Raw genomic sequence first — 12,780 nt, forward strand, 5'->3', positions numbered from 1 at the left:
GTAACTACAATTCAGCATTTATGTTAACGCTACAAACGTTATTTATCAGTGGACATGGAACTGCTGAAGGCAGTATCCGCAACTGCGTGACCACCTCTAATAACAGTGACAAGGTCACCGCTGATGAGATGTTAGCATATCAAGCAGCCTTGGATACAATTGTGTTAAAAACGTGGGATGTCAACCCGTTGGCAAGCCCCCACATAGGACATAAAATAACTGAATCTATAAAACAAGAAAACAATGTTCAAGTGGTAACAACAAAAACAAAGTTGTGTGAAGACAAAAGACCAAAAAAGCACATAGAATATACGGACGAGAAAGGAATTTTTGCCACAACTTCGACATCGACGTTGAGTATCGCTGAGGCTACATTAACAGTTCGACCAATGGATGATATTTCCACAGTTGGAAAAAGAGTCAATTGGAAGTAGCAGAAACATAAGAATCAACATAACCACTACAAGCGAAACAATAGCTGTAGGCAACAGCATCAAAAGAAAGACGTCTATCACTTGGAGGCTTTGGCCTCGGCAACAATGAAGCGATCGACAACTTCCTCAACAGATGCAATCAGCTATATTAATGCAACAAATGATGACACTTATAAGCCGCAGAAGATCTTTAAAGAGCCTCGACTTCATTTGGCATGGGATCCGCCACCTGGGCAAAACACCAAGGTAATGGTGACACACTCGGATTCTCTGGATGTCACATTCTCTTGGCCCCGCAGAATGTTCAGGCGCGAACATAAGGATTGCAAGCATCAGCATTTCGTCAAGAATACTAATAATTATCAAATTTATATTTGTCCTGTATAATATTAAGAAATCCACAGACAGCTATTCTGGATGTTACACAATTTGGCCTCCCGCAGAATGTTCAGGCATGAACATATGAATATACGAAGATCTTATACATGCCTCAGACGCACTCAACGACTAGCAGGTAGGGATACTAACCCTTGCAGCCCCACAGTCAGATTATGTAAGAGACAAACGCTAAGCCTTACAACCTGATAAGATAAGAACATGTAATAGACCAATGCTGAGCCTTACACACTCAGCAATATACGCACTAGATTTAAGGGTTGAAAATATGCATAAGTCTGGGTATATAAGCCCGGGCTTAGAAGAATAAAGATCAATACGCAACTAAACACCATCATAGTCAAGTGTATTCGTTCAACTTGTTATCTTAAATCTAAATGCTAAAATTCATCCTACTTAGTATGCAAGCCCTTATTTTGTTTTGTATAATGGTCTTTGGGGCCACAAATTCTCGATGGGGTCATTGTCTTTCTGGAAAATAAAGTCCTCATTTTGGATACCCATTTTATCAAAACTGGAGAGGGTTTCTTTTAGGATATTTCAATACATACCCGCCTGCCAACGCCATGCAAAAGATTCAGGCGTGCCTTTCGCTAAAACTTTGTAAAATGGTACGTGTTTGTTAACTGATGGAAGACATACGCTCATTTATTTAGCACAGCAATTTTTTCTTTTTTTTTTTTCAACTTTTAAAGATTTGTAGTTCTCATCGCAATGAAATACATACATAAATTGAGCTTTCCTTGCTCATAACAATTGCATGAGACATTTGCCTGGCGAACTGTTTGAAAAAAATACCTAAGGAACGTTGCAGCGGAGGCCGGAGAAACTCATAATTCCATGGATGAGGGCTTGGTGCTGGATATTGGCAAAATGCCGCCCAGGGTCCGGATGAGATGCAACAGCGAGGAGCGCTTTGCACGCACCTCCTGCACGGAGACGAGCAGAGTGCTGGTAGCATAGCCGCAGCGAGATATATAGTCAGCCAGGTTGTCGGTCATGCACATGAAATGGAGGCCGGAGTCGTGATCGTGATCAGTGCCCTGCTGTAGGCAGCGGCCCAGTGTAAGAGAGAAGTCATCGGCGCTCAGTGTGTCCCGCAGGTGCTCGATGACCGTGTGCGCCAGCTTCAAACTGCGGTTGTCTTCAGAATCGAAATAGTAGAACTTGCGATCAGGTCGCGCCATCAAAAGCAGCGACCAATGTGACCCCTCGACCAGCGGCACAAAGACGAACAGCTTGCTGTCCAGCTGCATCCCTTGTGCAAGGCGCCGGCGCTCACGAATCTTCAGATGGCGCATGCTGTAGGCCATCGCGGGCGTCAGGAAGTGCAGCTCAGACTGCGCTTTGTAACGTCGGCTCTGCAAATATGCACAATAAAAGCCAATCACGTGCTCATTCAGCGCATACGGTCCCTGCAGTAGCTGCACGTCCGAGTGGCGCAGTGATATCTCCTGAAATCGCAGCGCAACACTCGGCTTACCCGAAACATCGTTTTTCAGTTGACACTTGCGCACGTAGTCCACATCGACACTTGGCTTTGCTACTTGCAGTCGACGAGGTGAACTACCTGGTTTCTTAGTCGTCTTTTTTTTAATTTTTTTCTTTTTGCTCTTGGACATCTTGTGTGATCCAAGCTCAGAACATGTTATGTTTTGTAACAATGTGTATGCCAATTTCTGTATATGTATGTCTGCCAACGACAGAGTCCACAATGTGAATGAAACCAAATGTCCACAAAATCATATACGTACAGCTCAGAGCCTACTCGATCTCTGATCAACTCTAGCTAGAGTAACCCATCAAGGGAGAAACCAAGCACACATGATGGGTAATAGTTGCCTCCCTCAGCTCTGTGTCTCATCTAACGATCTTTCTTGCTTTCTATCTTTTTTATGTGCTTTACTATTAGTAATTTTCATATTTGTTTCTCCCTCCAATGTTCAATAAAAGCAAGACATAAATATGTATACAAAATTTACGTAAAATTGATCGATTCAATTACAATATGTAAGATTTCTCTTTAGTCTTTTAGCAACTAATGAATGATTAACATTATTTACATTATTTTATAAACAAATTAAATTTCAGGGAAAATTGTAATACTTTCGAAGTAGTCAATCACCCTCATGGGGTATATGTCACCTAAAACGAGAGCTGGCACCGCCTCTGGCATATCGTCGCCCTCCCAAAGAGCCCATAGATAGACTACGCCATTGTATTTGAATGAGCCGCAAATACCGATCAAAGCAAGTCCCTCAGAAAAGCCATAGGCAACATTGCCATTTTCATCCACATGAACAGCGAATTCCGTATCCATAATAACTATAATAAATTTAGTTTTAATTCGCAATTTTTGCAAACATTATTTTTTGTTCCTTACCTTGAGCTTTCTTTTTGTATTTGGTACGCAGTTGGATAGCCAAAAAACTTTATGATCGTCGCAGCCAACTTTAAGTTGAATAAGCTTGACGAAATAGTGTTGCCAGACTTAAAATCATGTCAGCTGTTCGCAAAGCTCTTTTGGATAGATCAAATATTGATCCGATAGATTTGAACCTGGAATAGTCCACTAATAAATAGGTAAATAAATTACATAAAAAAAAAAAAAAAAAAAAAAAACAAAAACAAAAAACAAAATGTGAGCATTGCCCAAACAACACATAGACATGAAATGTAGAACAAAGAAGAGACGCCGATTGTGTGATAGTAGGTTACTCAAAACGAACAGCTGATTTGACATTATGACGTCATTATTACAGAACAAGCTGCGCTCGCGCTTTAAATTGTATGAAAATTAAGCTATTTTGAGACTTATCTGTCTTAGAACTAGTAGACAAAATAAAACAAGCTGGGCGGCTAATCACAAATTCTATATAAATTCACAAATCGGACAATATAAAGGTTTTTGGTCATTTGTATATTCTGGGCAGTTGTAAAAGTAAATAGTTCTACTACGTATTATGAATTTCCCATCAATCTGCATCATCATATGTACTAATTTCATTCATTGATTGATGGCCATAGATGATACGCAGCATTGTTAGCTTTTATTACATGTTTTCTTAGGCCTCATCAGTTATCGATTTTGTAATTAATACACCAAATTTATTTCATTCTACCGAATGTTTCTGACATGACAGCGGGTGTGAGCAGCACCTTTATTGCCTTTATTGATGCAGCTTCAACGTGTACTATATTGGAATGTGTACGTAAATTGGCATAAATAAACATTATTTGTGGCGAAAGCTCAGTTAACTATGTTTATCAACCATTCCTGCTGGCGTATTGGCCATTTTAGCCATATCATTGCTATCGATCGTATCGTATATCATATCGATATGTCAGTTCATTCCATTATATACTTAGATTTTTTATTGTATGGGAATCAAATTAGTGATTGACCATTTTTACACTATTTACTATTGAAATTTGCTTATATATACTTAATTTTGGTTGTTTTGGAACACTTGGTGGATCTCTGCTGAAGCGCCCGCCAAACTTCAGCTAAGATAACAGAGCACAATCTGAAAATGTGACGTCACAACATAGCTGTTATTTAACATTAAAAGTAACGGAACTGCTCTTTGCGAAACCCACTGTGTCTTTCAACAGTGTTTCAAGCTGATATTCTAATCATTCTGCACTTCTTTTATGCATACATAGACATGCATCCACACGTACGTACATACATATGTACATATGTATGTACAGTGGATCACAGCTTATTTCGTGCTGCGGTGTAGTACAATTTTAAAGCCGTATTCCCGCTAAACCAGTAAAGATATCCAAAAAATTTAAATGGGGTCTTATTTTTGGCCATTCCTCCAATAGGGCCGTTTTGAAGTCACTTTTATTGATATTGACCTTTTCCGAATGGCCACGCCCAATTTCGCCCACAAATTTTCTATAATGTTTAGGTATGACCACTGGGGTAGTGGATTCACCACATTTGGACAGTTCCAGATCAACCGGGACTGGACAATACCCGATTTATGCTTTTGGTCATTAGCCTGATAAAATCGGGATCGCCCTTCTAGACCAAGTTCTTCGGCACTATGGACGGAATTCTCATTTGAAAAGGATAGGTACATATGTATAATTGTTCATGGCTCATGGCTCATAGTTGAGTTCGGAACTCGGTATTTGGTGGCCGCCAAACATATGGCATCCAATCCGACGTAAATACATACGTATATTGAATTTCGACTTATCTGCATATACATGTATGTATGTATATGGGTCGGATTGGATGCAATATGTTTTGCGCCCACAAAATATCTGACAAGTGCACTGTCCGTCTGTCTGTCCGTCCGTCCGTATGAGCAAACCGATCTCAGAAGATATAAGAGCTATAGAGCTGATATTTGGCATGCATACTCGTGTATATAATACGCAGTACAAGATTATCTTATTTTTTACTTGCAAGATTTTTATGACATCTAAAGGATGAATCCTTTTAAATGGGTCCATTTGACCGGTATATGTATGCTTATTTTTAAAAAAAAGTAAGTTTCACCTGTATATGTATTTACATATATGCACAGGTGTAAGGGATCGAAAATCGCATACTATTAATCAGGTACTACATTTATTTTAAATTCATTCTGATAGGCAAACCCACGATCATTGAAATAAAATCACTTGAGTTAATCAGGTACTTAAATATAAACGCGATTCTGCAATTTGAACTCATAACCGTTGACACAATTCTATGTTGTGTAGGCACACGCCAATGCTCATGTCCCATGCATACACACATGCACATAGGCACACGAATGCTTCTACAATGATTACCCCATAATTTGTGAGCACCGCGGCCCCTGCGTACACGCAATCAAACGTATGTACATATGTGTGTGCAGTTCAAAAGATCTACCAAATGCTAATTCGGCGCTCTAAAATTGCTACAGGCAGCAAGAGCTTCGCACACAGGCATACAGATGCTCATACATAGAGCAAGGGTCTGTAGTCAGTGTTGCCGTCTTGGCTTATTTTCGGCCAGATCTGGCTTATTTTCAAGTGCGATTACAGAAAAATATTTGAAATCGCGGAAAATCTGGTTTATTTATGAATCAAATCAGCTAATATACATATATATATATTTTGTTTAATATTATATTAGTTACCGATTAATAGACAAAATAACAAGTTGGCAACTATTAAATGCTAACATCACAAGCTCTGCAATTCATCTATTTGCTGCTGCGCTTCGCATACATTCGTTCAGGGACCGCAAATAAGAGTTATAAATTTAAAACAAGTAAGAAAGGTGAGGGGGTGAATTAGGGGTGGGGGTAAATTTTGAAAAAATCGAAATTATATAAAATGCATAAAAGCCTACAATTAAAATTTTGAAACTCTAACTCTAAAGGTGTAGGAGATATAATTAAATAATATTAAATATTATCGATAAGTTTTTTAATCGACAATAAAATATCGGAAGTAGTTATCGATATCTAGAGAAAAACTCAATATGCGCGTGATATACACGGACCGAGGAAAAAATTTCAAGTCTCTAGCTCTTATCTCTTTTGAGATCAACGCTTTCATACATACGGACGGACGGACGGGCGGACAGACAGATGGACAGGGCCAAATCGGCTCAGCACGTCGCCCTGATCAAGAATACATATACTTTGTGGGGTCTGCCATTCCTCCTTCTGCCTGGTACATACATTTAAACAAGACCTTTATACCGTGATTTCCCATTGAAAATGTGTTTAGGGTATAACAAGTAAGAAAGCTCTAGTCCGGAGTGCCCGACTACGAGATCGCCTGATCCCTTCGAGCAATTGCTATTTCAATCATTTTTCGCGTCTTTCTGTTTACACAAGACACACAAACACACGCATAAGCATACACACACCTAGTCATACACAAACACACATATACAAACACATCATACATCACATCATACATTTACAAATGTGACGGTGAGGAGGTGAATTAGGGATGGGGGGTAATTTTTAACAAAACCGAAATTGTATAAAATGCATATAAGTATACATATAAAATTTGGAGACTCTAGCTTTAAAGATGTAGGATATATAAATTTATTACTGGTTTTTATACCCTGAGCCCATTTTCAATGGGAAATCAGGGTATAATGGTTTTGTTGAAATGTATGTAACAGGCAGAAGGAGGCGTGGCAGACCCCACAAAGTATATATATTCTTGATCAGGGTGACGAGCTGAGTTGATTTGGCCCTGTCTGTCTGTCTGTCCGTCTGTCCGTATGTATGAACGCGTCGATTTCAGAAGATATAAGAGCTAGGGACTTCAAATTTTTTTAAAATGTCCGTAATTACAGCGCGCATATCATTAAAAATCGATAGCTCATCCCGATCTTTTTTTATCGATAAAAAACCTTATCGAAACCCAGTTATAAAATTATATCTTCTACACCTTTATTGCTAGAGTCTCCAAATTTTTAAAGTATGCTTATATGCAATTTATACAATTTCGGTTTTTGTTAAAATTTACCCCCACCCTTAAATTCACCCCCTCACCCTCACTTTTGTAAAAAGCGTATTTCAAATACTAGAGACTTGTGCTTTGGCAATTACATGCATATCCATGTTATAATCATAATCTGAAAGTTTCATGAAGATCGTAAGTCCACAACAAAAGTTATTAAACAATTAAGTTTTCATAGTAAGCGCACACTGCAGCCCATGCGTGTTTATGCTTGTGTGTGTATATGTATGTAATTGTTTGTGTATGTGTGTGTGTGTGTGTGTGTGTATGTGTGTGTATGTATGCCTGTGTGTGCGTGTGTGTGTGTGTGTGTGTGTGTGTGCGTGTTTCTTGTGTAAGCTGAAAGACTCGGAAAATTATTGAAATAGCTATTACTCCAAGGGTTCAGGGGATCTCGTAGTCGAGTAGTCTCGACTAGAGCTTTCTTACTTGTTATTTATTTTATTTACCCCCTCACCCAAATATTTTAAAAAGCGTATTTCAAATACTAGAGACTTGTGCTTTGGCAAATACATGCATATTTATGTTATATTCATAATCTGAAGTTTCGTGAAGAAGGTACATCCACAAGAAAATTTTTGCGTGTTTATGCGTGTATGCCCGTGTGTGAGCTTGTGTTTGTGCATGTGCAAATAATTACTGAAATATCAGTTGCGCAAAGGGTTCAGGGGATCTCGTAGTCGGGCAGTCTCTACTAGAGCTTTCTTGCTTGTTATACTCATTCACGAAAGTGAATAAGTATATTGGTTTTGTGCAATGTCCGTCTTGCTGTCCGTCCGTCTGTCCGTATGAACGCAATCTATTTGGGCGCTATTGAAGCTAGAGACTTGAAATTTGGAACACATACTCATGTACATCTCCGATTTTTAAAGTGTTAAAATTTTCCCGATCCGCATGCATTTTCTGATATGCCAGAAATCATGTTAGTTGAAGAGCTAGAAAGCTGAAATTTGGTATGTAGGTTCGCGTCGACCACCCAAGGTCACGAGCTATGACGGATATATCTCCGCCCATTGGGGGCGTGGCAAATCGGATAAAACTGTATCTCCAAGAGTTTTACAACTAGAGCGCTGAAATTTTGCACGTCAGCTAATGTTATGATTCTATAAATATATATAATACAAAATTATAAATCTACGCCCATTAGGGGCGTGGCAAATCGGACCTGAAAATGTAGTGATTTTTTAAATTCTGCTATATTTTGGACACTATTGATGCAAGAGACCTCAAATTTTGTATATATACTCGGACTGATCACTCAAGACCAAAAAGTTTTGTCGGATATATGTCCGCCCACAGGGGGCGTGGCAAACCGCAAAAGTTGATATCGCCTAAAGTATAATAGCTAGAAGATTCAAATTTAGATAGTTGAGTTACCAGAAACCTCCTCTGTCGATGACCCAAAAACAATTTTACGCATCTTTAGGGGCGTGGCAATTTGAAAATACCCTGTAATTTTCAGATTTTTTGAGGGTAAGCATTCAAAATTTGTAGTTAGGGTACCATTATCACGTTCTAAGAACTGACCAAAGATGAGGTGTCTACGCACAGTAGGGGCGTGACAAGTCAGGAAAAACTACATTTTCTACAGTATTAGAGCGAAGTTACTAAATTGTTGATGGGATGTGAATGAGTATTCCGCAGTCGGTAACGCCCAACTGCAACATTCTTACTTGTTTTTTTTTATACCAGGAACCCATATTCAATGGGAAATCAGGGTATAATGGTTTTGTTAAAAGTATGTGATAGGCAGAAGGAGGCGTGGAAGACCCCACAAAGTATATATATTCTTGATTAGGGCGACGAGCTAAGTCAATTTGGCTCTGTCCGTCTGTCTGTCCGTCCGTCCGTCCGTATTTTATTTTTTTTATTATCGATCAAAAACCTTATCGAAAGCTAGTTATTTAATTATATATCCTACACCTTTAGAGCTAGAGCTTAAATGTAGACTTATATGTATTTTATATAATTTCGGTTTTTGTTGAAATTAATCCCCATCCCTATATCCACCCCCTCATCCTCATCTTTGTAAAAAGTATTTCATGTACTAGCGACCTGTGCTTTGGAATGTACATACATTTGAACATTATGATCATGCTCTAGAAGTTTCATTAGGATTGTACGTCTAAAAATTTAAATTTTTAACAAATAAATTCTTATAATGTTGCCCACACTGCAGCGCAGCCCAAGCGCAGTCGCTGCTTACTGCTACTGTACAGTTAGCAGAGCGCGTTCTAATACGTGCGTGTGTATGTACATATGTGTGCCGAATAGAAGTGCAGAGTGAATAGAATATCAGATTAAACGGTTCAGGATATCTCCTAGTCGAGCAGTCTCGACTAGAGTCTTCTTACTTGTTTAATTTTGTTTTTTGTTTTTTCTTTTTTTTTTTGTATTTTTAGCTTTTGCCTTTGAATCGAAAGAATTTAATTTAATCCTTTGAAAAAATAATTTTGGTGTTGCCACTCCACATCACATCATCCCCAACCGCAAACTCCAAACCAAATGAAAATGCATATATAAAGCGCTTTAGCAGGGAGCTCGTTTTATGCCATTGCCCTAATCTCTAACACCTTAGCCACCAGTTCCCTGTCAGATCCATGTCCCTTTACCACTACCCTGTTTGGACGAACAATGGAATAGCAAAACTTAAAAAGCTTCTATTCAAATTCCACACATACTTACATCTCCATCTCGTAGCAACCCACGGGAATAAAATGGAGAGCTGAGGCTGGACCCATTGCCCAGTACACCTTTCATGGTACGTTTCCGTTAATGTTACACCATTTGGTATAATTAAATTTTTCTATAGAACGGATTTCTGGCGTTTTAAACTGCTTAATTAAATATATTAAAAGTCAAAGTGCTTTAATCGAGACTGTTTGACTAGGAGATACCCTGAACCCTGTCAGCTGATATACTACTCATTCTGCACCTCTTTTATACACACATACAAAAACACATGCATACACACTTACATACCTTAAGCAGCAACTGCGCTTGGGCTGCAGTTTGGGCAATAGTATGAGAATTTATTTGTTGAATAATCTCTCTTGTAGTAAGATTATATGTATTTATGAAACGTCATCAAAATATAATCAAAAGGTTAAAATGTGTGTACATACCAAAGGACAAGTCCTTAAAACTTAACATACGCTTTTTGCAAATGGTGGGCGAAGGGGCATGGTATCCAAAATCTGTAAATTACTCGTCAAATGCATATACACAGCAAATCTAAAAGCTCCAGGTCGGATAATGTTCAAATTTTGCTGAAAAAAACGAAATCAATTTATCGACTATTCTCGATAAAAAAAGATATTGTACTGCGTATGGTATACACGAGTATACATGCCAAATTTCACCTCTAGCATTTATAACTTATGAAATCTCGGCGCGGACGGACGGACAGGACCGTAATCAAGAATATATATATTTTATGGGCTATGCGATGATTCCTTCTGCCTGTAACATACTTTTCACAAAACCAATACATACTGGTTTCCCAATTTAAATGAGTTCAGGGTATAACATGTAAGAAAGCTCTAGTCGAGACTGCTCGACTAGGAGATCCCCTGAACCCTTGGAGTAATAGCTATTTCAATAATTTTTCGCGTCTTTCAGCTTACACAAGAAACACGCAGACACACACACACACACACACACACACATCGCGATCTAGATGAGTTAGCGACCAAAGAGGAGATCTTGGAGGCAATTAGGGTGGAGGTGAAGGATAGCTCACTCCCCATTGAGGCTATCAAATCGCTTCGGCCAGCTTTTGGTGGACAGCACAGAGCTACGGTTGCTCTTCCAATTGGGAAAGCTAAAACTCTGCTCGAGCTGTCCAAAATTAGAATAGGATGGGTAGTTTGCCGTATCCGAGCCGTGGAGCAGCCTAAACTCTGTTTCAAGTGCCTCGATTACGGTCATATGGCAGCAAACTGGGCCAGCGACTGTGACTTAAAGGGCGCCTGTTTCAGGTGTGGAGAGATGGGTCACAGTGCCAAAGCATGCACCAAGCCACCAAAATGTAGCCTCTGCATCCGGAAAGGTGAAAAGCAGACGGACCATTCCGCAGGCAGCTTCAAGTGCCCATCTTACCGTGAAGCTGCTCGTAAAATGAAATGTTAAGGTTTTTGCAGCTTAACTTAAATCATTGTGTTGCTGCCCAAGATCTTCTAGAGCAGACCATTAGGGAAAAATGTATAGATGTAGCTTTTCTCAGTGAGCCTCACCACTGTAGAACCAGCTGCCCTAGGAGATGGTCAACAGACGTTAATGGCAAAGCTGCGTTGTGGGTATGCGGCAACTCAACGAACGTACTTTCGAATGTTAAGTCATTCAATGACGTCTGCATGATTACATTCATAACAAAGCCACATTGAGTACATTCGAATTGAGTAGAATATGAGTGAGTGAAAAGGACAGAATGAGACGAATGTGTATACTACTGTTTCGCAAGACGAACATGTTGTGTCTCATGCCGAATGACTGAGTATAACGAAAGAAGAGCAAAGTGAAGTGAAAACTTCGAAAACACTCGAACTACTCAAGTAGTTCGAAGAATATTTTGTGTATTCATTTTGTGCTTTGAGAAATTATGAGCAGACGTGCGAAATGGAAGCGGAAGCTGCAGAAAAAATGTATGTATTTTTCGGCAAATACCAGCGTGTTGTTTTTGTGTTTGGTTTTGTTTAAAGCTTGTGTTTTAGTTTTACTAACAAAATGTGTAGTTGTGACCGTCTATATATGTTTTCTGTGTTGATATTTGCAAATTTAATATTTATTTGGTCAATAGCTTCCAACCCTGATAGCATTAATAAAATTATGTTTTTAAATCCTAATATTATTAATTAATTATTTGTAATAAATATATAAGTCAACAAGTAAGAAAGCTCTAGTCGAGACTGCTCGACTACGAGATCCCCTGAACCCTTGGAGCAATAGATATTTCAATAATTTTTCGCGTCTTTCAGCCTACACAAGAAACACGCACACACACAAACGCATACACTCACACACATACACAAACACATACACACACATACACAAACATTTACATACATATACACACACAAAAAATTTGAAATTTGAAGTCTCTAGCTCTTATATCTTCTGAAATCGACGCGTTCATACATACGGACAGACGGACAGGGGCCAAATCAACTCAGCTCGTCGCCCTGATCAAGAATATATATACTTTGTGGGGTCTGCCACGCCTCCTTCTGCCTGTTACATACATTTCAACAAAACCATTATACCCATATGCTTATATGCAATTTATACAATTTCGGTTTTTGTTAAAATGTACCCCCACCTCTAAATTCACCCCCTCACCCGCACTTTTGTAGAAAGCGTATTTCAAATACTAGAGACTTGTGCTTTAGCAATTACATGCATATTTATGTTATAATCATAATCTGAAAGTTTCATGAAGATCATACGTCCATAAAAAAAGTTATTAAACAAT

General features: G+C 38.8%; 1 protein-coding gene across 1 annotated transcript; it reads right to left on the minus strand.

The window, feature by feature from the left end:
- Positions 1-1,448: 1,448 nt before the first annotated feature.
- Positions 1,449-2,612, minus strand: LOC108617873 (sentrin-specific protease 8). The gene has a single exon (XM_018013721.2). It carries the CDS (start codon positions 2,450-2,452, stop codon positions 1,661-1,663), a length of 792 nt encoding a protein of 263 aa, XP_017869210.1. The 5' UTR covers positions 2,453-2,612; the 3' UTR covers positions 1,449-1,660.
- Between the last annotated feature and the right edge of the window lie 10,168 nt (positions 2,613-12,780).

This window comes from Drosophila arizonae, chromosome X, assembly GCF_054131065.1.
Source record: "Drosophila arizonae isolate 15081-1271.41 chromosome X, UAZ_ARI_1.0, whole genome shotgun sequence".
Lineage (NCBI taxonomy): Eukaryota > Metazoa > Arthropoda > Insecta > Diptera > Drosophilidae > Drosophila > Drosophila arizonae.

What these genes read in the sequence shown, in the direction of transcription:
- LOC108617873 (XM_018013721.2), bottom strand. Translation starts at nt 2,452, where the DNA reads ATGTCCAAGAGCAAAAAGAAAAAAATTAAAAAAAAGACGACTAAGAAA.